This window comes from Passer montanus, unplaced genomic scaffold, assembly GCF_014805655.1.
Source record: "Passer montanus isolate IOZ18808 unplaced genomic scaffold, ASM1480565v1 scaffold160, whole genome shotgun sequence".
NCBI lineage: Eukaryota > Metazoa > Chordata > Aves > Passeriformes > Passeridae > Passer > Passer montanus.
Genome location: NW_024363161.1, coordinates 764969 through 784663, shown reverse-complemented (window position 1 = coordinate 784663; position 19695 = coordinate 764969). Strand labels below are relative to the sequence as shown.

At 55.6% G+C, this 19695-nt stretch overlaps 1 protein-coding gene across 1 annotated transcript; it reads left to right on the top strand.

Annotated features, from left to right (window-relative positions):
- The first annotated feature begins 2598 nt into the window (after positions 1-2598).
- LOC120499429 (rho guanine nucleotide exchange factor 10-like protein) lies at positions 2599-18789 on the top strand. Its single transcript, XM_039703161.1, has 11 exons — positions 2599-2948; positions 3085-3185; positions 4105-4226; positions 5473-5559; positions 6160-6380; positions 8070-8224; positions 11990-12132; positions 12924-13098; positions 14443-14565; positions 15317-15494; positions 18009-18789. Exons 1-11 carry the CDS (start codon positions 2599-2601, stop codon positions 18319-18321), a joined length of 1968 nt encoding a protein of 655 aa, XP_039559095.1. The 3' UTR covers positions 18322-18789.
- The last annotated feature ends 906 nt before the right edge of the window (positions 18790-19695 follow it).

Here is a 19695-nt window from a genome sequence, read left to right as displayed (position 1 = left end):
GGATTTGGGGGGTTTTAGGGGATTTGGGGAGTTTTAGAGGATTTCACTGCTCTGAGGGGTGGTGGAGTCAGAGATTTGGCACTCCAGCCCTATTTTGGGAAATAGTTCCTATCAGGAGAAGCTCCGTGGGCTGGGATTTGGGGGTTTTAGGGGATTTGAGGGTTTTGGGGGATTTGGGGGGTTTAGGGGATTTCACCCCTCTGAGGGGTGGTGGAGTCGGAGATGTGGCACTCCAGCCCAGTTCCTATCAGGAGAACCACCCGGGGCTGGGATTTGGGGGGTTTTAGGGGATTTGGGGGGTTTTAGGGGATTTCAGTGCTCTGAGGGGTGGTGGAGTCACCAGTGCTGCACCTGGGGCCTCATTCCTGGTGGGAGAACCTCCCTGGGCTGGGATTTGGGGGGTTTAGGGGATTTGGGGGGTTTTAGGGGATTTCAGTGCTCTGAGGGGTGGTGGAGTCACCAGTGCTGCACCTGGGGCCTCATTCCTGGTGGGAGAACCTCCCTGGGCTGGGATTTGGGGGGTTTTAGGGGATTTCACCCCTCTGAGGGGTGGTGGAGTCACCAGTGCAGCACCCGGGGCCTCATTCCTGGTGGGAGAGCCTCCCTGGGCTGGGATTTGGGGGGTTTTAGGGGATTTCACCCCTCTGAGGGGTGGTGGAGTCACCAGTGCTGCACCTGGGGCCTGGTTCCTGGTGGGAGAGCCTCCCTGGGCTGGGATTTGGGGGGTTTTAGGAGATTTGGGGCGTTTTAGGGGATTTCACTGCTCTGAGGGGTGGTGGAGTCACCAGTGCTGCACCTGGGGCCTGATTCCTGGTGGGAGAACCTTCCTGGGCTGGATTTGGGGGGCTTTAGAGGATTTCACCCCTCTGAGGGGTGGTGGAGTCACCAGTGCTGCACTCAGGGCCTCATTCCTGGTGGGAGAACCTTCCTGGGCTGGATTTGGGGGGTTTTAGAGGATTTCACCCCTCTGAGGGGTGGTGGAGTTGGAGATGTGGCACTCCAGCCGAGTTCCTATCAGGAGAACCTCCCTGGGCTGGGATTTGGGGGGTTTTAGGGGATTTCACCTCTCTGAGGGGTGGTAGAGTCACCAGTGCAGCACTCGGGGCCTCGTTCCTGGTGGGAGAACCTCCCTGGGCTGGGATTTGGGGTGATTTTAGGGGATTTCACCATTCTGGGAGGTGGTGGAGTCGGAGATGTGGTGCTCCAGATGAATTCCTGGCAGGAAAACCTCCCTGGGCTGGGATTTGGGGGGATTTTAGGGGATTTCACCATTCTGGGAGATGGTCAGGGCCTCATTCCTGGTGGGATGACCTTGGTGGGCTGGGATTTGAGGGGTTTAGGGGATTTCACTGCTCTGGGAGGTGTGGTGGAGTTGCAGATGCAGAGGTCTGATTTTAGGGGATTTCACCATTCTGGGAGGTGGTGGAGTCGGAGATGTGGTGCTCCAGATGAATTCCTGGCAGGAAAACCTCCCTGGGCTGGGATTTGGGGGGATTTTAGGGGATTTCACCATTCTGGGAGATGGTCAGGGCCTCATTCCTGGTGGGATGACCTTGGTGGGCTGGGATTTGGGGGGTTTAGGGGAATTCACTGCTCTGGGAGGTGTGGAGTTGCAGATGCAGAGGTCCAGCCTCATTCCCAGCAGGAGAATCTCCCTGGGCTGGACCTGGGGGATTTCACCCCTCTGGGAGTCACCATCCATGGAGATGTTTGAGGAAGAGTGGCTGTGGCACTCGGGGCTGTCCCTGGTGGTGTTGGGTCATGGGCTGGGCTCCTTCTTGGATCTTCTCCAACCTGGTGGATCCCGTGGCGCTCCATGCGCCTGAAATCCCGTTTTTTCACTGAAAGATAAGGTCTACCTGGGCCCCCCACGGCTCTTCCAGGAGCTGCAGGACCTGCAGAAGGACCTGGCGGTGGTGGAGCAGATCACGCTGCTCGTCAGCACCCTGCACGGCACCTACCAGGTACCGCCCGCGCCCGGCACCGCCGCCGGCCCGGGAACCGCCGGCCGGAGCTGGGCTGGTCCTGGCTCCCATGGATGGGATCTGCGCTGATCCTGGCTCCCATGGATGGGATCTGGGCTGATCCTGGCTCCCATGGATGGATCTGCGCTGATCCTGGCTCCCATGGATGGGATCTGGGGTGATCCTGTCCCTCCGTCGCCGCTCTCGCACGCTGCGCGGAGCCGGGGGTTTGTCGGAGCGACATGGGCGGCTTCTCTTGGCCGGGGATAGCTGCGGGAAGGGGGGAAGAGGGAAGGGGTGAGGTGCCGGCCGGAGCGGGGGTTCCGCGTGGGCTTTGGGGTGCGGGTTTTGTGCTCCGTGCTGGGCCCTGCATGGCGGCCTGGGGCGGGCCGGGCCTGGCCGGGCGCGGGCCCCGCGCCGGAGGAGGAGGAGGAGGAGGAGGAGGAGGAGGAAGATGGGGATGAGGAGGAGGAAGATGAAGAAGAAGAGGAGGATGAGAAAGAGGATGAGGGTGAGGAAAAAGATGGGAAGGATGAGGAGAAGGAAGAGGAGAAGGAGGAGGATGATGAGGAGGATGAAGAGCAGGATGAAGATTATGATGATGAGAATGAGGAAGAGGAGGAGGATGATAGGGATGAGGATGATGAGGAGGATGAAGAGCAGGATGAAGATTATGATGATGAGAATGAGGAAGAGGAGGAGGATGATAGGGATGAGGATAACCATGATGAGGAGGATGATGGGGGAGAATGAATATGATGATGAGGAGGATGATGGAGATGAGGATAAAGATGAGGAGCATGATGATGGGGATGAGCATAATGATGAGGATGAAGATGATGATGAAGAGAAGATGGAGCATAATGATGAGGATGAAGATGATGATGAGGAGAAGAGGATGAGGATAACAATGATGAGGAGGATGATGGGGCAGGATGAAGATGATGAGGGTGATGGGGATGAGGATAACCATGTTGAAGAGGAGTATGATGGGGGTAAGGATGAAGATGATGAGGATGAAGATGATGGGGATGAGGATGATGGGGATGAGGATGATGGGGATGAAGATAACAATGACGAGGATGATGAGGATGAGGCTGAAGGCCGCCGTGTCCCGCAGGTCTGGGCGCCCCATCAGCGTCATGGTGGTGTTCATCACCCCCAGCCCCCTGAGCAAGATCTCCTGGGTGAACCGGCTGCACCTGGCCAAGATCGGCCTGCGTGAGTCCTGCTCTGCCCGGGAATCCCGGAGCGGGAAAGGGGCAAAAACCGGGAGCCAGGGGATGGAGGAGGGCGGGGAGGTCCTGGAGAGGGTTTGGGACGCTTTGGGGAAGCTTGTGGAGAAGGTTTGGGAATTTTCTGAGAAGGTTGGGGAGGTTTTGGGGAGAACGTTTGGAAGGTTTCTGAAGAAGGTTTGGAAAAGTTTGGGCGATGTTGGGGAGGTTCTGGAGGTTTGGGGAGGTTTTAGGGAAGTTTGGGGAATGTTGGGGAGGTTCTGGAGAAGGTTTTGGGAAGGTTCTGAGAAGGTTGGAGAGGTTTTTGGGAAAGGTTTGGGAGGTTTGAGTGTACTGGGGAAATTTTGGGGTGCTTTGGACAACGTTGGGGAGGTTTTTGGAAACTGCTGGAGGTTTGGGGAGGTTCTGGGCAAGATTGGGGAGGCTTTGGGAAAGGTTTGGGGTTTTTTTTGCAGAAGGTTTGGGAGGTCCTGGGAAGGGTTTGGGAACTTTTTGAGAAGGTTGGGGAGGTTCTGGAGGAGGTTTGTGATGTTTGGGAGAAGGTTTTGGAAGTTTTTGGAGAAGGTCTGGGAGGTTTTGGAAAAGGTTGGGGAGATCTGGGAGAAGATCTGGGAGGTTGGGAAGATTTTGGAGAAGGTTTGGGGACTTTCTGAGGTTGGATAATCCCATATCCACGAGCCAGAACCCCAACCCCATCCCAGCCTGATGTCAGGGAACGCCTTACGATGGAATTTTTTTCCCCTAAATTTGTTTTTTTGGGGATTTTTTCCCCCCTGCACACCAATAATTCTGTGAAGGGGATGAGGCGCATCCCAAATCCATGGAAATGGTGGATTGGGGTGGGGATGGATCCCAGGGGAGGAGTTTGGGGTGGGGGTGATCCCAGTGCTCCTGGTTTTCCACAGGGGACGAGAACCAGCCGGGCTGGCTCTGCCCCGACGAGGACAGGAAGAGCCGAGCTCCCTTCTGGTGCCCCATCCTCTCCTGCCACATTCCAGCCTTCTCCTCCAAAGCCTTGGACCTGCAGGTGAGAGCTGGAAAAACCCTGGATCCGACGGGAAAGGCACAAATCCCATTCCTGAGGGACTGGAAAACCCTCGGATCCGGGCAGGAAAGGCACAAATCCCATTCCTGAGGGACTGGAAAACCCTCGGATCCAGCTGGGAAAGGCATAAATCCCATTCCTGAGGGACTGGAAAACCCTCGGATCCGGGCAGGAAAGGCAAAAATCCCATTCCTGAGGGATTGGAAAACCCTCGGATCCAGCTGGGAAGGGCACAAATCCCACCCTGGAGGGGATGGAAAAGGCAGGAATTGGGGCAGTCCAGCCTGGAAAGTTTGGAATAGCAGCTGGATCCCAAATTTTGGGATCTGCCTGCCATGCTGCCTGCTTGGGATAATTTGGGTTCTCCATCCCCTTCCCCTCTGGTGCAGCATTTTTGGGAGGAAAGGCAGAAATCCCCCAGTGGAGGGGCTGGAAAAGGCAGGGATTGATGGAATCTAAGGGGGAAGGTTGGGAATGGCAGCTGGATCCCAAATTTTGGGGAATGTATTGACATTCTTCCTGCTTGGGGTGGTTTGGGTTCTCCATCCCCTTTCCCTTCATATCCATGATTTTGGGGCAGAAAAGCACAAATCCCACAGTGGAGGGGCTGGAAAAGCCAGGGATTGATGAAATTGAAGGGGAGAATTTGGGAATAGCAGCCAGATCCCAAATTTTGGGGTTCTGACTGATCCCCTCCTTGCTTGGGGATGATTTAGGTTTTCCATCCCCTGTCCCTTCATATTGGTGATTTTGGGGTGGAAAAGCAGAAATCCCACAGTGGAGGGGCTGGAAAAGGCAGGGATTGGGGCATTCCAAGGGGCAAAGTTGGGAATGGCAGCTGGATCCCAACTTTTGGGGTTCCCACTGATCCCCTGCAAGTTTGGGATGATTTGGGTTCTCCATCCCCTTTCCCTTCATATCCATGATTTTGGGGTGGAAAAGCACAAATCCCACAGTGGAGGGGCTGGAAAAGGAATTGATGCAATCTAAGGGGGAAAATTTGGAATGGCAGCCAGATCCCAAATTTTGGGCTCTGACTGATCCCCTCCCTGCTCGGGATGATTTGGGTTCTCCATCCCCTGTCCCTTCATATCTGTAATTTTGGGGTGGAAAAGCACAGATCCCACGCTGGAGGGGCTGGAAGAGGCAGGGATTGGGGCATTCCAAGGGGGAAATTGGGGAATTGCAGCCGGGCTGGGTCCCAATCCCAGTATTTTGGTTCCCACAGCTCGGAGCTGCCGTCCACAATCCCGTCCATTCCTCGCTCCTGGGGTTCTCAGCTGTCAGCACCTCCCTGCCCCAGGGCTTCCTGTGGGTGAGCAGAGCCCAGACCACGGGGTTGGCGCGATTTGGGGCCATCTGGGGTGATTTGGGGTTTGGGGTTATTTGGGGTTTGGAGTTTGGGATAACAGATGCCAGGATTTGGGATTTGGGGTTATTTGGGATTTGGGATATGGGGTTTGGGATTGGGGATAACAGATCCTGGGATTTGGGGTTATTTGGGATTTGGGGGTTTGGGATATGGGGTTTGGGATTGGGGATAACAGATCCTGGGATTTGGGGTGGCTCTGGCTGGAATCCCAGAATGCTCTTTCCTGGTTTTCCTGCCCTGCAGGTGGGAGGGGGGCAGGGGGTCAGGTGGAGATCTCTGGGTGGGCACAACCCCAGTGGATCCCGGGGTTTGGGATTATTTGGGATTTGGGATGGCTAGAATCCCAAATCCCGGGATGCTGATTCCCACTTTTCCCACTTTCCCGCAGGTGGGAGGGGGGCAGGAGGGGGCAGGGGGTCAGGTGGAGATCTCTGGGTGGGCACAACCCCAGTGGATCCCGGGGTTTGGGATTATTTGGGATTTGGGATGGCTAGAATCCCAAATCCCGGGATGCTGATTCCCACTTTTCCCACTTTCCCGCAGGTGGGAGGGGGGCAGGAGGGGGCAGGGGGGCAGGTGGAGATCTTCTCCCTGAACCGCTCCGTGCCCCGAACCGTCAAATCCTTCCCGGTGCCGGCCCCGGTGCTGTGCATGGAATTCATCCCGGAGCCGCATCCCGAGGATCCCGCGGAGCAGGGAACGGCCCCGGACCCGACCGCCAACGCCCCCCACCCCGCAGTGTGCCTGGGGCTGCAGGACGGGAGGTGAGATCCCAGATCCCAGCTTCCATCCCAGATCCCAGCTCCCATCCCAGATCCCAGCTCCCATCCCGGATCCCAGCCCCTGTCCTGGATCCCAGCTGCCATTCCAAATCCCAGCTTCCATCCTGAATCCCAGCTCCAATCCCGAATCCCAGCTCCCATCCCGAATCCCAGCCCATGTCCTGGATCCCAGCCCCTGTCCTGGATCCCAGCTTCCATCCTGAATCCCGGCTCCAATCCCGAATCCCAGCTCCCATCCTGAATCCCAGCTCCCATCCCGAATCCCAGGTCCGACCCCAAATCCCAGCTCCCATCCCAGATCTCATTTCCAATCCCGAATCCCAGCTCCAATCCCGAATCCCAGACCCTGTCTGGGATCCCAGCTCCGATCCCGAATCCCAGCTCCCATCCCAGATCCCACCTCCCATCCCGAATCCCAGCTCCCATCCCGAATCCCAGCCCCTATCCCAGATCCCATCTCCCACCCCGCTCCCTCCCCACGCTGCAGGGCCGATCCCGATCCCGGCCCTGCTTCCTGCCCACGCTCCAGGGCCGATCCCAATCCTGATCCTGCTCTCTCCCCGCACTCGGGGGCTGATCCCGATCCTGATCCCATTCTCTCCCCCATGCTACGGGGCCAGTCTTGATCCCGATCCCACTCTCTCCTGGTGCTGCGGGGCCAATCGCGATCCCAAATCCCAGCCCTGACCCCACTCTCTCCGTGCACTCCAGGGCTGATCCCAATCCTGCTCCCTGCTCACGCTGCAGGACTGATCTCGAATCCCAGCCCTGATCCCACTGTCTCCTGGAGCTGCAGGGCCAATCCCAATGTCAGAACCCGATCCCGGGTTCTCTTCCCATGCTCTGGGGCTGATCCCAGTGCCAATCCTGGGTTCTCTCCCTGTGCTCCGGGGCTGATCCTGATCCCAGTGCCGATCCCGTTCTCTCCCCACGCTCTGGGGCCAATCCCAATGCCGATCCTGGGTTCTCTCCCTGGGTTCCAGGGCTGATCCAAATAATCCCGATCTCATTCCCTCCCGGTGCTCTGGGGCCGATCCCAGTGCCGATCCCGGGTTCTCTCCCCACGCTCTGGGGCCAATCCCAACGCCGATCCTGTTCTCTCCCTGCACTCCGATCCCAATCCCAATCCCGATCCCGGGTTCTCCCCCACGCTCCGATCCCGATCCCAGTGCCAATCCCATTCCCTCCCCATGCTGTGATCCCAATCCCAATGCCGATCCCGTTCTCTCCCCGCGCTCCGATCCCAATCCCAATCCCGATCCTGGTTTCTCTCCCTGTGCTCCGATCCCGATCCCAATGCCGATCCCATTCTCTCCCCGTGCTCCGATCCTAATCCCAGTGCCAATCCCGTTCTCGCCCCATGCTGTGATCCCAATCCCAATGCCGATCCCGTTCTCTCCTCGCGCTCTGATCCCAGTCCCAATGCCAATCCCATTCTCTCCCCGCGCTCCAGGGCCGATCCCAATCCCAATGCCGATCCCGGGTTCTCTCCCCATGCTCCGATCCTGATCCCAATGCCGATCCCGGGTTCTCCCCCATGCTCCGATCCCGATCCCAGTGCCAATCCCGTTCCCTCCCCATGCTGTGATCCCGATCCCAATCCCGATCCCGCTCTCTCCCCGCGCTCCGGGGCCGACGCTGACCCCGCTGCCGCGCTCCCCTGTCCCGCAGCCTGCTGGTGTTCGGGGCGGTGGCGGCGGGGACGCCGGTGCTGCAGCGCTGCCGCGTGCCGGGCGCGGTGCCCGTGCTGTGCCTGCGGAACAGCCCCGCGTTCCTGCTGGCCGGGCTGCAGGACGGCAGCGTGGCCGCCTTCCCCCGCAACCACGGTGAGCGCCCGGCGCCCGCGGGAGGGAGAAACCCCACAGGGACTGGGGTGGAGCCCTGTTGGGGAAATCCCGTTGGGATTGGGATAAATGCCCTTTAGGATAACCCACAGGGATTGGGATGAATCCCGTCAGGATTGGGATGGATCCGTGTTTGGGTTATCCCGTTGGGATTGGGATAAATGCCCCTTTAGGATAACCCACAGGGATTGGGATGAATCCCGTCAGGATTGGGATGGATCCGTGTTTGGGTTATCCGTTGGGATTGGGATAAATGCCCCTTTAGGATAACCCACAGGGATTGGGATGAATCCCGTCAGGATTGGGATGGATCCGTGTTTGGGTTATCCCATTGGGATTGGGATAAATGCCCTTTAGGATAACCGACAGGGATTGGGATGAATCCCGTCAGGATTGGGATGGATCCGTGTTTGGGTTATCCCGTCAGGATTGGGATAAATCCCCCTTTAGGATAACCGACAGGGATTGGGATGAATCCCTGCTTAAGAAATCCCATTGGGATTGGGGTGGGTCCCTGTTTGGGGTATCTCGTCAGGATTGGGATGGATCTGTGTTTGGGATATCCCATCAGGATTGGGATAAATGCCCCTTTAGGATAAATCCCCCTTTAGGATATCCCACATGGATTGGGATGAATCCCTGTTTAGGATATCCCATTGGGATTGAGATGGATCCCCATTTAGGATAAATCCCCCTTTAAGATAAATACCCCTTTAGGATATCCCATTGGGATTGGGATGTCCCCATTTAGGATAAATCCCCCTTTAAGATAAATACCCCTTTAGGATATCCCTTTGGGATTGGGATGAATCCCCCTTTAGGATAAATCCCCATTTAGGAAAAACGGGATTGAGATGGATCCCCATTTAGGATAAATCCCCCTTTAAGATAAATACCCCTTTAGGATATCCCATTGGGATTGGGATGAATCCCCATTTAGGATAAATCCCCATTTAGGAAAAATCCCCATTTAGGATATCTCATCAGGACGGATCCATATTTAGCATCGATATTTGGGATATCCTATTGGAATTGGGATAAATCCCTGTTTAGGATAAATCCCCCTTTAGGATATCCCATTGGTTTGAATCCATATTTAGGGTCCATATTTAGGATATCCTGTTGGGATTGGGATAAATCCTCATTCAGGATATCTCATCAGGATAAATCCCCATTTAGGATATCCCATTGGGATGAATCCATATTTGGGATCAATATTTAGGATATCCCATTAAGATAAATCCCCATTTAGGATGAATCCCCATTTAGGATGAATCCCCATTTAAGGTATCCCATCGGGATTGGGATAAATCTGTGTTTAGGATAAATCCCCCTTTAGGATATCTCATTGGGATGAATCCATCTTTAGGATCTGTATTTGGGATATCCTGTTGGGATTGGGATAAATCCTCACTCAGGATATCCCATCATGATAAATCCCCATTTAGGATAAATCCCCATTTAGGATGAATCCCCATTTAAGGTATCCCATCGGGATTGGGATAAATCTGTGTTTAGGATAAATCCCCCTTTAGGATATCTCATTGGGATGAATCCATATTTAGGATCTGTATTTGGGATATCCTGTTGGGATTGGGATAAATTCCCATTTAGGATGTCCTCTCTGGATAAATCCCATTGAGGATTTCCCATTTTGGATAAATCCTTATTTTTCCTTTGTTTTCCCAATATTTTCCCCTTCCCTTGGCAGCCCCAGATAAGGAAAATCCAATTTTCCCATCCAAAGAAACTCATTTTGGGGGAAAACCTTGGGGAAATGGTCCTGGAGAGGGGCTGCTGCAAGGTCCAGGGTGGGATCACAAGGAATGGGAATTTTTGCCTTCCCAAAATTCCCGGTGTTGGGGCTGGAAATGGCATTCCCCCCAACGCCCCTCAGGTGGAAAACTTCCCTTGGCAGCCCCAGATAAGGAAAACCCAATTTTCCCATGGTGGATCCAAAGAAACTCATTTTGGGGGAAAACCTTGGGGAAATGGTCCTGGAGAGGGGCTGCTGCAAGGTCCAGGGTGGGATCACAAGGAATGGGAATTTTTGCCTTCCCAAAATTCCCGGTGTTGGGGCTGGAAATGGCATTCCCCCCAACGCCCCTAAGGTGGAAAATTCCCTTTTTTCCCTGGGTTTTGGGGTCGTTTTCCTGGGATTTGGCTCAGGCTGAGGTCCCATCCTGCTGCGACTGTCCTGCAGGAATTCCTGCGTTGGGAAATTCCCTGTTCTCATCGCTAGGGGGGTGGGGAGAGCCGGGAATCCGGCGGAATTTTCGGACACAATTCTGGGTTTTCTCCAGGAAAAGCTGCAGGAAGCAGCACCTGGCTCAGTCCTGAGCCACTGAATCCCCCTAAACTGGGATTTTTGGGATCGTGCCCATCCCCTCTCCCAAGTGATGGCAACGCTGGGAGCCAATTAAAGGGATTTAATTAATTTTAATTGATTAAACAGCAGCCACGGGGGGGACTTCTTAATCTCATCCCGATTTTTTTGGAAGAATGAGCTTCCCTGGAATTGCTCTTTTTCCCTGGAAACTGGGATATGCTGGGAGAAGGGCTTGGAGCATCCAAAGGCTCCGAATTCCTGGGATCTGAGGGTTTGGATACAAAAATAAGGATTGGGAATTAAAAGAGGAAAAGTGCCGATGGATCAGAGCCTCTGGCCTTGGATTCATCCCGATCCAGCTGCTCCCGGATCCTCAGGATTGGCCTGGAATGGCCCTTCCGGAGCAAATCCGTTAAAAAAAGGGAATTTGGGCTTTTCCAAGGAGCCCTCAGGGTGGAGGTAGCCACTCCTGCCCGCTCCAGTGCCGTGGGAAAAGGGAATTTTGGGAATGTTGGGAAGTGGGAATGACCCTCCTGGTGACTCCTGGGGGAGCTCAGCTGCACCCGGAGCTTCCTGGCTGTGCCAAGTTCCCTGTTTTCCCTTTTCCGTGATATCCCATTCCACGTGTGCTCAGCATTCCCTGTTTTCCCTGGTATCCCATTCCACGTGTGCTCAGCATTCCCTGTTTTCCATTATATCCCATTCTATGTGTGATATCCCACTCCACGTGTGCTCAGCATTCCCTGTTTTCCATGATATCCCATTCCATGTGTGATATCCCATTCCACGTGTGCTCAGCATTCCCTGTTTTCCCTGGTATCCCATTCCACGTGTGCTCAGCATTCCCTGTTTTCCGTTACCCTGTTCCATGTGTGCTGAGTGTTCTGTGTTTTTCCTTTTATCCCGTTCCCTTGTACCCAATCCCCATTATCCCATTTCCTGTTATCCCATTCCCTGTTTCCTGATATTCCATTCCCTGTTATCCCATTCCGTGATCCCATTCCCTGTTATTCTGTTGCCATTATCCTGTTCCATGTTTTCCCATTCCATGTTTTCCTGTTCCCTGTTACCCCATTCCTGACCCCATTCCCAGTGATGCGGTTCCCAGAGGGTTTGTGGGATGTGGGCTCGGTGCGGGTGGTCTGGGTGGGGCCGGGGCCATTCCCTGACCCCATTCCTGACCCCATTCCCAGTGATGCGGTTCCCAGAGGGTTTATGGGATGTGGGCTCGGTGCGGATGGTGCGGGTGGGGCCGGGGCCATTCCCTGACCCCATTCCTGACCCCATTCCCGGTGATCCCGTTCCAGAGGGTCTGTGGGACGCGGGCTCCGTGCGGGTGGTCCGGGTGGGGCCAGGGCCATTCCCTGACCCCATTCCTGACCCCATTCCTGACCCCATTCCCGGTGATCCCGTTCCAGAGGGTCTGTGGGACGCGGGCTCGGTGCGGGTGGTCCGGGTGGGGCCGGGCCCCGTGCGGGCGCTGCTGGCGCTGGAGGAGTCGCTCTGGGCCAGCTCCCAGAACCTCGTCAGCGTCCTGGGGACTCCCGAGCTGCAGAGCCAGGTACGGGAACAGCGGGAACAGCGGGAACGGGGATAGGGGTGGGAGTGGGAGTGGGAATGGGAAGGGGAAAGGGAAAAGGAAGAAGAATGGGAATGGAAATAGGAATGGGAATGGGATTGGGAATGGGTACAGGAATGAGAATGGGAATGGGAATAGGAGTGGGAATAGCCCAGGAACAGGAATGGGATCAGGAATGGGAATGGGAATGGAACAAGAAGAGGAAGAAGAATGCCAATGGGAACAGGAACAGGAATGGGAACAGGAGCAGGAAGAGGAAGAAGAATGGGAATGGGAACAGGAATGGGATCGAGAATGGGTATAGGAATGAGAATGAGAATGGGAATAGGAGCAGGAACAGAAACGGGAATGGGATCAGGAATGGGAATGGAACAAGAAGAGGAAGAAGAATGGGAGTGGGAATGGGAATGGGAATGGGAATGGGAATGGGAATGGGAAGGAGAATGGGAATGGAAATAGGAATGGGAGTGGGAACAGGAATGGGATTGGGAACAGGTACAGGAATGAGAATGAGAATGGGAATAGGAGTGGGAACAGGAACAGGAATGGGAATGGAACAAGAAGAGGAAGAAGAATGGGAGTGGGAATGGGAACAGGAACAGGAATGGGAATGGGAAAATGCCCTGGAAGGGGCTTGGAGTGGGGCTGGGTTCTGGTGGGGAGGGCTGGGAGCTGAATTCCTGGTAGAGCTCTGTGCTCCCAGAGCAGGAATTCTGGGAGTTTTGGGAATGTTGGGAATGTCGGTAATCCCGGGAATGTCGGGAATCCCCCAGCACTGTTTCGAGGCGCACCCGGAGCCCGCGGCAGCGGTGACGCTGATGGTGCGGGCGGGCAGCGGGGTCTGGATGGCCTTTGCCGAGGGCTCCTCCATCCGCCTGTTCCACACGGAGACCCAGGAGCACCTCCAGGAGATCAACGTGGCCACCAGGACCACCCTGCTGCTGCCCGGTGAGCAATTAACCATTAATTAGAGGCGTTAATTAGTGATCCAGGGGGAATCAGGGAATGGGACCACCCTGCTGCTGCCCAGTGGGCAATTAATGATTGATTAGGGTCATTAATTAATGGATCCATGAGGAATCCAGAAATGGGACCACCCTGCTGCCCGGTGAGACCCCAGTCAGCACTAATGAGGGGTGGGAGTTCATTTATGAATCCATAGGGAATTAGGGAATGGGACCTTCCTGCTGCCCAGTGGGATCCTCATTAACAGCTAATGTAGGGGATTAATTAATGGATCCAAGGAGAATCAGGGAATGGGGCACCCCAGGGGGTGCCACCAGGATCCATGGCTTTCCCAAGGAATAGGGCAGGGATGGAGCTGGGCAGGAATTGTGTCCCATGATCCCATCCCTGGATCCTGACTCCGTGTCCTGATCCCTTCCCTGGATCCCAGATTTGTTCCGTGATCCCGTCTGCATTCCCCATCCCTGCATGGCTTTCCCAAGGAATAGGGCAGGGATGGAGCTGGGCAGGAATTGTGTCCCATGATCCTATCCCTGGATCCCGACTTTGTCCCATGATCCCATCCCTGGATCCCGACTTTGTCCCATGATCCCTTCCCTGGATCCCAGATTTGTTCTGTGATCCTGTCTGCATTCCCCATCCCTGTCCCACTCTGGGTTATCCAGCCTCATTCCCATTCCCACTCCAGGTTATCCAGCCTCATTCCCACTCTCTCTCTCTGGGTTATCCCAGCCTCATTCCCTCTCCACAGCTCCGTAATCCCTTCATTAGTTCCGAGCACCAGACTTGTGTAATTCCCTGTTTTTTCCCCTTTTCCCTCTTTCTGGGCATATCCTGATATCCCTCCCATCCCTGCATTCCTGGGCAGGAGCGTTGGGATTAAATCCGTTTGAAGTCCTGCTCCCAAACCCTCTGGAATGTGGCAGCTCCTTCAAGAGCCACAGCGCCATGGATTTACCGATTTCCCGGGATTGATCACTGCCCTTAGATTCATCTTTCCCTGGATTTCTCTCTTTCCCTGAGTTAACCTTTCCCTGGATTTCTCTCTTTCCCTGAGTTAATCTTTCCCTGGATTACCTCTTTCCCTGGCTTTGTTGCTTTCCCAACTCCCGCTAACTCCTTCCCATAAAATCCTCACTTCCTGTTGGAATCTCGCTTTTCTCCCACTTCTTCTTTTTCCTCTTTTAATTCCCTTCTGTTCCCAGTGCTCCCCTCTGGGTGTGGATCTGCCGGGATCTTCCCGAGGCCGATCCCTATGGAATCCATGGCTGGCTGGGCTGTGGGATTCTCCCTGATCCTGGCTTTTCCTGGCTTTTCCCACTGCAGGGCAGAAGCTCGTGCGCGTCACCAGCCTCCTGCTGTGCCAGGGCTCGCTCTGGGTGGGGACGGATCTGGGAATCATCGTCCTGCTGCCCGTGCCGCGCCTGGAGGGCATCCCGAAAATCACCGGTGAGCCCCGCAGCCTTCCCGGGAAAGTGGCGACGTTCCTGGAGAAACAGCACCAATCCCGGAGAAACGGCACCATTCCCAAAAAACAGCACCATTCCCAAAAAACAGCGCCATTCCCAAAAAACAGCGCCATTCCCAAAAACCAGTGCCATTCCCAAAAAACAGCGCCATTCCCAAAAACCAGTGCTATTCCTAAAAACGGCATTGTCTCCAAAAAACAGTGCTGTTCCCAAAAAACAGCATTGTTACCAAAAAAGGGCATTGTTTCCAAAAGTGGTGTTGTTCGCAAAAAACAGCGCCATTCCTAAAAAACGGCGCCCATTCCCAGAAAACAGCGCCATTCCCAAAAAATAATGCCATTCCCCAAAAACAGTGCCATTCCCAGCCCCTTCCCAGCTTGTTCCCATCCCAATCCCATTGGTTCCATTCACAGCCTATTCCCAACAACTCCCAGCTTATTCCCAGCTCACTCCCATCCCAATTCCACTTTTCCTATTCCCAGCCCATTCCCAGTCTCATTCCCATCCTGATCCTGCTGTTTCTGTTCCCATTCCCAGCCCAATCCCGCTGTTTCTGTTCCATTCCCAGCCCAATCCCGCTGTTTCCGTTCCCATCCCGCTGTTTCCATTCCCATCCCGCTGTTCCCGTTCCCATTCCCAGCCCAATCCCGCTGTTCCCATTCCCATCCCGCTGTTCCCATTCCCATCCCGCTGTTTTGTTCCCGTTCCCAGCCGATCCCGCTGTTTTCCAGGGAAGGGGATGGTGTCCCTGAACGGCCACGCCGGCCCCGTGCAGTTCCTGGCGCTGGCTCTGAGCACTTTGGCCCCCGACGCCCTCCGGACCGAGCAGGACGAGCCCGACGAGGCCGAGGAGGAGAAATCCCCGGATCCGGAGGGGCTCCAGCCGCGGGAAATGCGGAAAAAAGGGATTTTGTTACAATACCGGCTGCGCTCCACGGCCCACCTGCCCGGGCAGCTGCTCTCCGTGCGGGAAGCGGCACCGGGGCCATTCCCAAAAAACAGCGCCATTCCCAAAAAACAGCGCCATTCCCAAAAAACAGCGCCATTCCCAAAAAACAGCGCCATTCCCAAAAAACAGCGCCATTCCCAAAAAACAGCGCCATTCCCAAAAAACAGCGCCATTCCCAAAAAACAGCGCCATTCCCAAAAAACAGCGCCATTCCCAAAAAACAGCGCCATTCCCAAAAAACAGCGCCATTCCCAAAAAACAGCGCCATTCCCAAAAAACAGCGCCATTCCCAAAAAACAGCGCCATTCCCAAAAAACAGCGCCATTCCCAAAAAACAGCGCCATTCCCAAAAAACAGCGCCATTCCCAAAAAACAGCGCCATTCCCAAAAAACAGCGCCATTCCCAAAAAACAGCGCCATTCCCAAAAACCAGTGCTATTCCTAAAAACGGCATTGTCTCCAAAAAACAGTGCTGTTCCCAAAAAACAGCATTGTTACCAAAAAAGGGCATTGTTTCCAAAAGTGGTGTTGTTCGCAAAAAACAGTGCCATTCCTAAAAAACGGCGCCCATTCCCAGAAAACAGCGCCATTCCCAAAAAATAATGCCATTCCCCAAAAACAGTGCCATTCCCAGCCCCTTCCCAGCTTGTTCCCATCCCAATCCCATTGGTTCCATTCACAGCCTATTCCCAACAACTCCCAGCTTATTCCCAGCTCACTCCCATCCCAATTCCACTTTTCCTATTCCCAGCCCATTCCCAGTCTCATTCCCATCCTGATCCTGCTGTTTCTGTTCCCATTCCCAGCCCAATCCCGCTGTTTCTGTTCCATTCCCAGCCCAATCCCGCTGTTTCCGTTCCCATCCCGCTGTTTCCATTCCCATCCCGCTGTTCCCGTTCCCATTCCCAGCCCAATCCCGCTGTTCCCATTCCCATCCCGCTGTTCCCATTCCCATCCCGCTGTTTTGTTCCCGTTCCCAGCCGATCCCGCTGTTTTCCAGGGAAGGGGATGGTGTCCCTGAACGGCCACGCCGGCCCCGTGCAGTTCCTGGCGCTGGCTCTGAGCACTTTGGCCCCCGACGCCCTCCGGGCCGAGCAGGACGAGCCCGACGAGGCCGAGGAGGAGAAATCCCCGGATCCGGAGGGGCTCCAGCCGCGGGAAATGCGGAAAAAAGGGATTTTGTTACAATACCGGCTGCGCTCCACGGCCCACCTGCCCGGGCAGCTGCTCTCCGTGCGGGAAGCGGCACCGGGAACGCCGGGAACGCCGGGACACGCCGAGGAGGATGGATCCATCTACGAGCTGGCCGACGATCCCGACGTGTGGGTGCGGAGCCGGCCCTGCTCCCGGGATTCTTCCCGCAAGGAAATCTCCTCCGTGGCCATCGTGTCCGGAGGCCGCGGGTACCGGGATTTCCGGGCGGAATCCGCGCGCCGCTCCGGAGCCGCCGACAGCTCCCTGCTCATCTGGCAGCTCCCGCTGGCGCTCTGAGCCCGCCTGGAATTCCCGAATTTCCTACCTCAGGAGTCCCCCGAATTCCCGGGAGCGGCGCCGCCCTGGGCGCTTGAGCCGCTGCGAGGAAGAAAACTGGGAAAAAACGCGGGATTCTCCCCCAGATCCAGCGGATCTGGAGCTGGGAGCGGCGGGGTTTGCCATTCCCAAAAAACAGCGCCATTCCCAAAAAACAGCGCCATTCCCAAAAAACAGCGCCATTCCCAAAAAACAGCGCCATTCCCAAAAAACAGCGCCATTCCCAAAAAACAGCGCCATTCCCAAAAAACAGCGCCATTCCCAAAAACCAGTGCTATTCCTAAAAACGGCATTGTCTCCAAAAAACAGTGCTGTTCCCAAAAAACAGCATTGTTACCAAAAAAGGGCATTGTTTCCAAAAGTGGTGTTGTTCGCAAAAAACAGCGCCATTCCTAAAAAACGGCGCCCATTCCCAGAAAACAGCGCCATTCCCAAAAAATAATGCCATTCCCCAAAAACAGTGCCATTCCCAGCCCCTTCCCAGCTTGTTCCCATCCCAATCCCATTGGTTCCATTCACAGCCTATTCCCAACAACTCCCAGCTTATTCCCAGCTCACTCCCATCCCAATTCCACTTTTCCTATTCCCAGCCCATTCCCAGTCTCATTCCCATCCTGATCCTGCTGTTTCTGTTCCCATTCCCAGCCCAATCCCGCTGTTCCCATTCCCATCCCGCTGTTTCGTTCCCGTTCCCAGCCGATCCCGCTGTTCCCATTCCCATCCCGCTGTTTCGTTCCCGTTCCCAGCCGATCCCGCTGTTTTCCAGGGAAGGGGATGGTGTCCCTGAACGGCCACGCCGGCCCCGTGCAGTTCCTGGCGCTGGCTCTGAGCACTTTGGCCCCCGACGCCCTCCGGGCCGAGCAGGACGAGCCCGACGAGGCCGAGGAGGAGAAATCCCCGGATCCGGAGGGGCTCCAGCCGCGGGAAATGCGGAAAAAAGGGATTTTGTTACAATACCGGCTGCGCTCCACGGCCCACCTGCCCGGGCAGCTGCTCTCCGTGCGGGAAGCGGCACCGGGAACGCCGGGAACGCCGGGACACGCCGAGGAGGATGGATCCATCTACGAGCTGGCCGACGATCCCGACGTGTGGGTGCGGAGCCGGCCCTGCTCCCGGGATTCTTCCCGCAAGGAAATCTCCTCCGTGGCCATCGTGTCCGGAGGCCGCGGGTACCGGGATTTCCGGGCGGAATCCGCGCGCCGCTCCGGAGCCGCCGACAGCTCCCTGCTCATCTGGCAGCTCCCGCTGGCGCTCTGAGCCCGCCTGGAATTCCCGAATTTCCTACCTCAGGAGTCCCCCGAATTCCCGGGAGCGGCGCCGCCCTGGGCGCTTGAGCCGCTGCGAGGAAGAAAACTGGGAAAAAGCGCGGGATTCTCCCCCAGATCCAGCGGATCTGGAGCTGGGAGCGGCGGGGTTTGCCCGGTTTCCCTGCGTGTGTGTGTGTGTGTGTGTGGGTAATCCCTAGAGATAGAAATCCCTGGATTATAAATAGGCTGTAAATTATTACCTGTAAAAAGAAGGAATCTGTATATATTGGGAATGCCGGGAAGAGCGGGAGCAGCTCCCGAAAAAGCGGCTCCGGCTGCAATATCCACTTCTGTTCCCAACTGGGAATTTGAGGATCTTCCATACTGAAATCCCCTGGATTTGGGAGCCGAGCCCACTCGGCTTCCCGAGGAAAGGAAAACAGGGGAAGCGTGGAAATAAATCCCATAGGAATGGCCGTGGTTTCCTTGGTTTGTGGCTTCGGGGCTTTTCTGGGATTTGGGAGCAGCATTCCAAGGGTTCTGCTTCCCTGGGAATGCTCCAGGATGGGGCTTGGAGCAGCCCAGGAATACAGGTTTCCAATGGAATGGGATGAGCTTCCAGATGATTCCAACCCATCCCGGGACTCTGGGATTCTGATGCACCCCCTTGGAGCTGCACATCTTAAAAATCAGGTAAAAACGCCCAAAATTTCCTCTTTTCCCACTGGGAATGGGGTGGGATGGAGGGAAAATCCATCCCTCATTCCTCTATTTTTGCCCTCTCCATCAGCACTGGAGAAATCCCATCCCAGGGAGTCGGAAACTCACCCTGGGACTGGATCCATTCCCGCCTGTAATGGGGATTCCATGGGGAGCATCCCAGGGGTGGGATGGATACTCCCGAGCCCTGGAATGGGAACTGCTGATAGATATTCCATCCTCATCCCAACTCTCTCAGGGATATTCCATCCTCATCCCAACCCTCTCAGGGATATTCCATCCTCATCCCAACCCTCTCAGAGATATTCCATCCTCATCCCATCCCTCTCAGGGATATTCCCTCCATCCTCATCCCAACCATCTCAGGGATGTTGGAATCCATGGAGCAGCCGCCGCCCCCGCAGGGCCGATCCGGCGCCAGGGGCTGAAACGATCCCAAAGAAAATCGGATTTGCTGCTCCCGCTCCCTCTGAGCTGGGCACCGAGCCGGATTGTCCGAGGCCAGCGCTGCTTTTCCCACATTTCCCATTCCAGGCTGGGAATTGGGGTCAGGGGGTTGATTCCAGGGCAGGCCCCGCTCCTGCCTGCCCCGGGGGTCCCGTGTCCGACACCGGCTGCGTCGCCCGCCTTGGGGACATCAGGTGGCATCGAGTGACACTCGGAG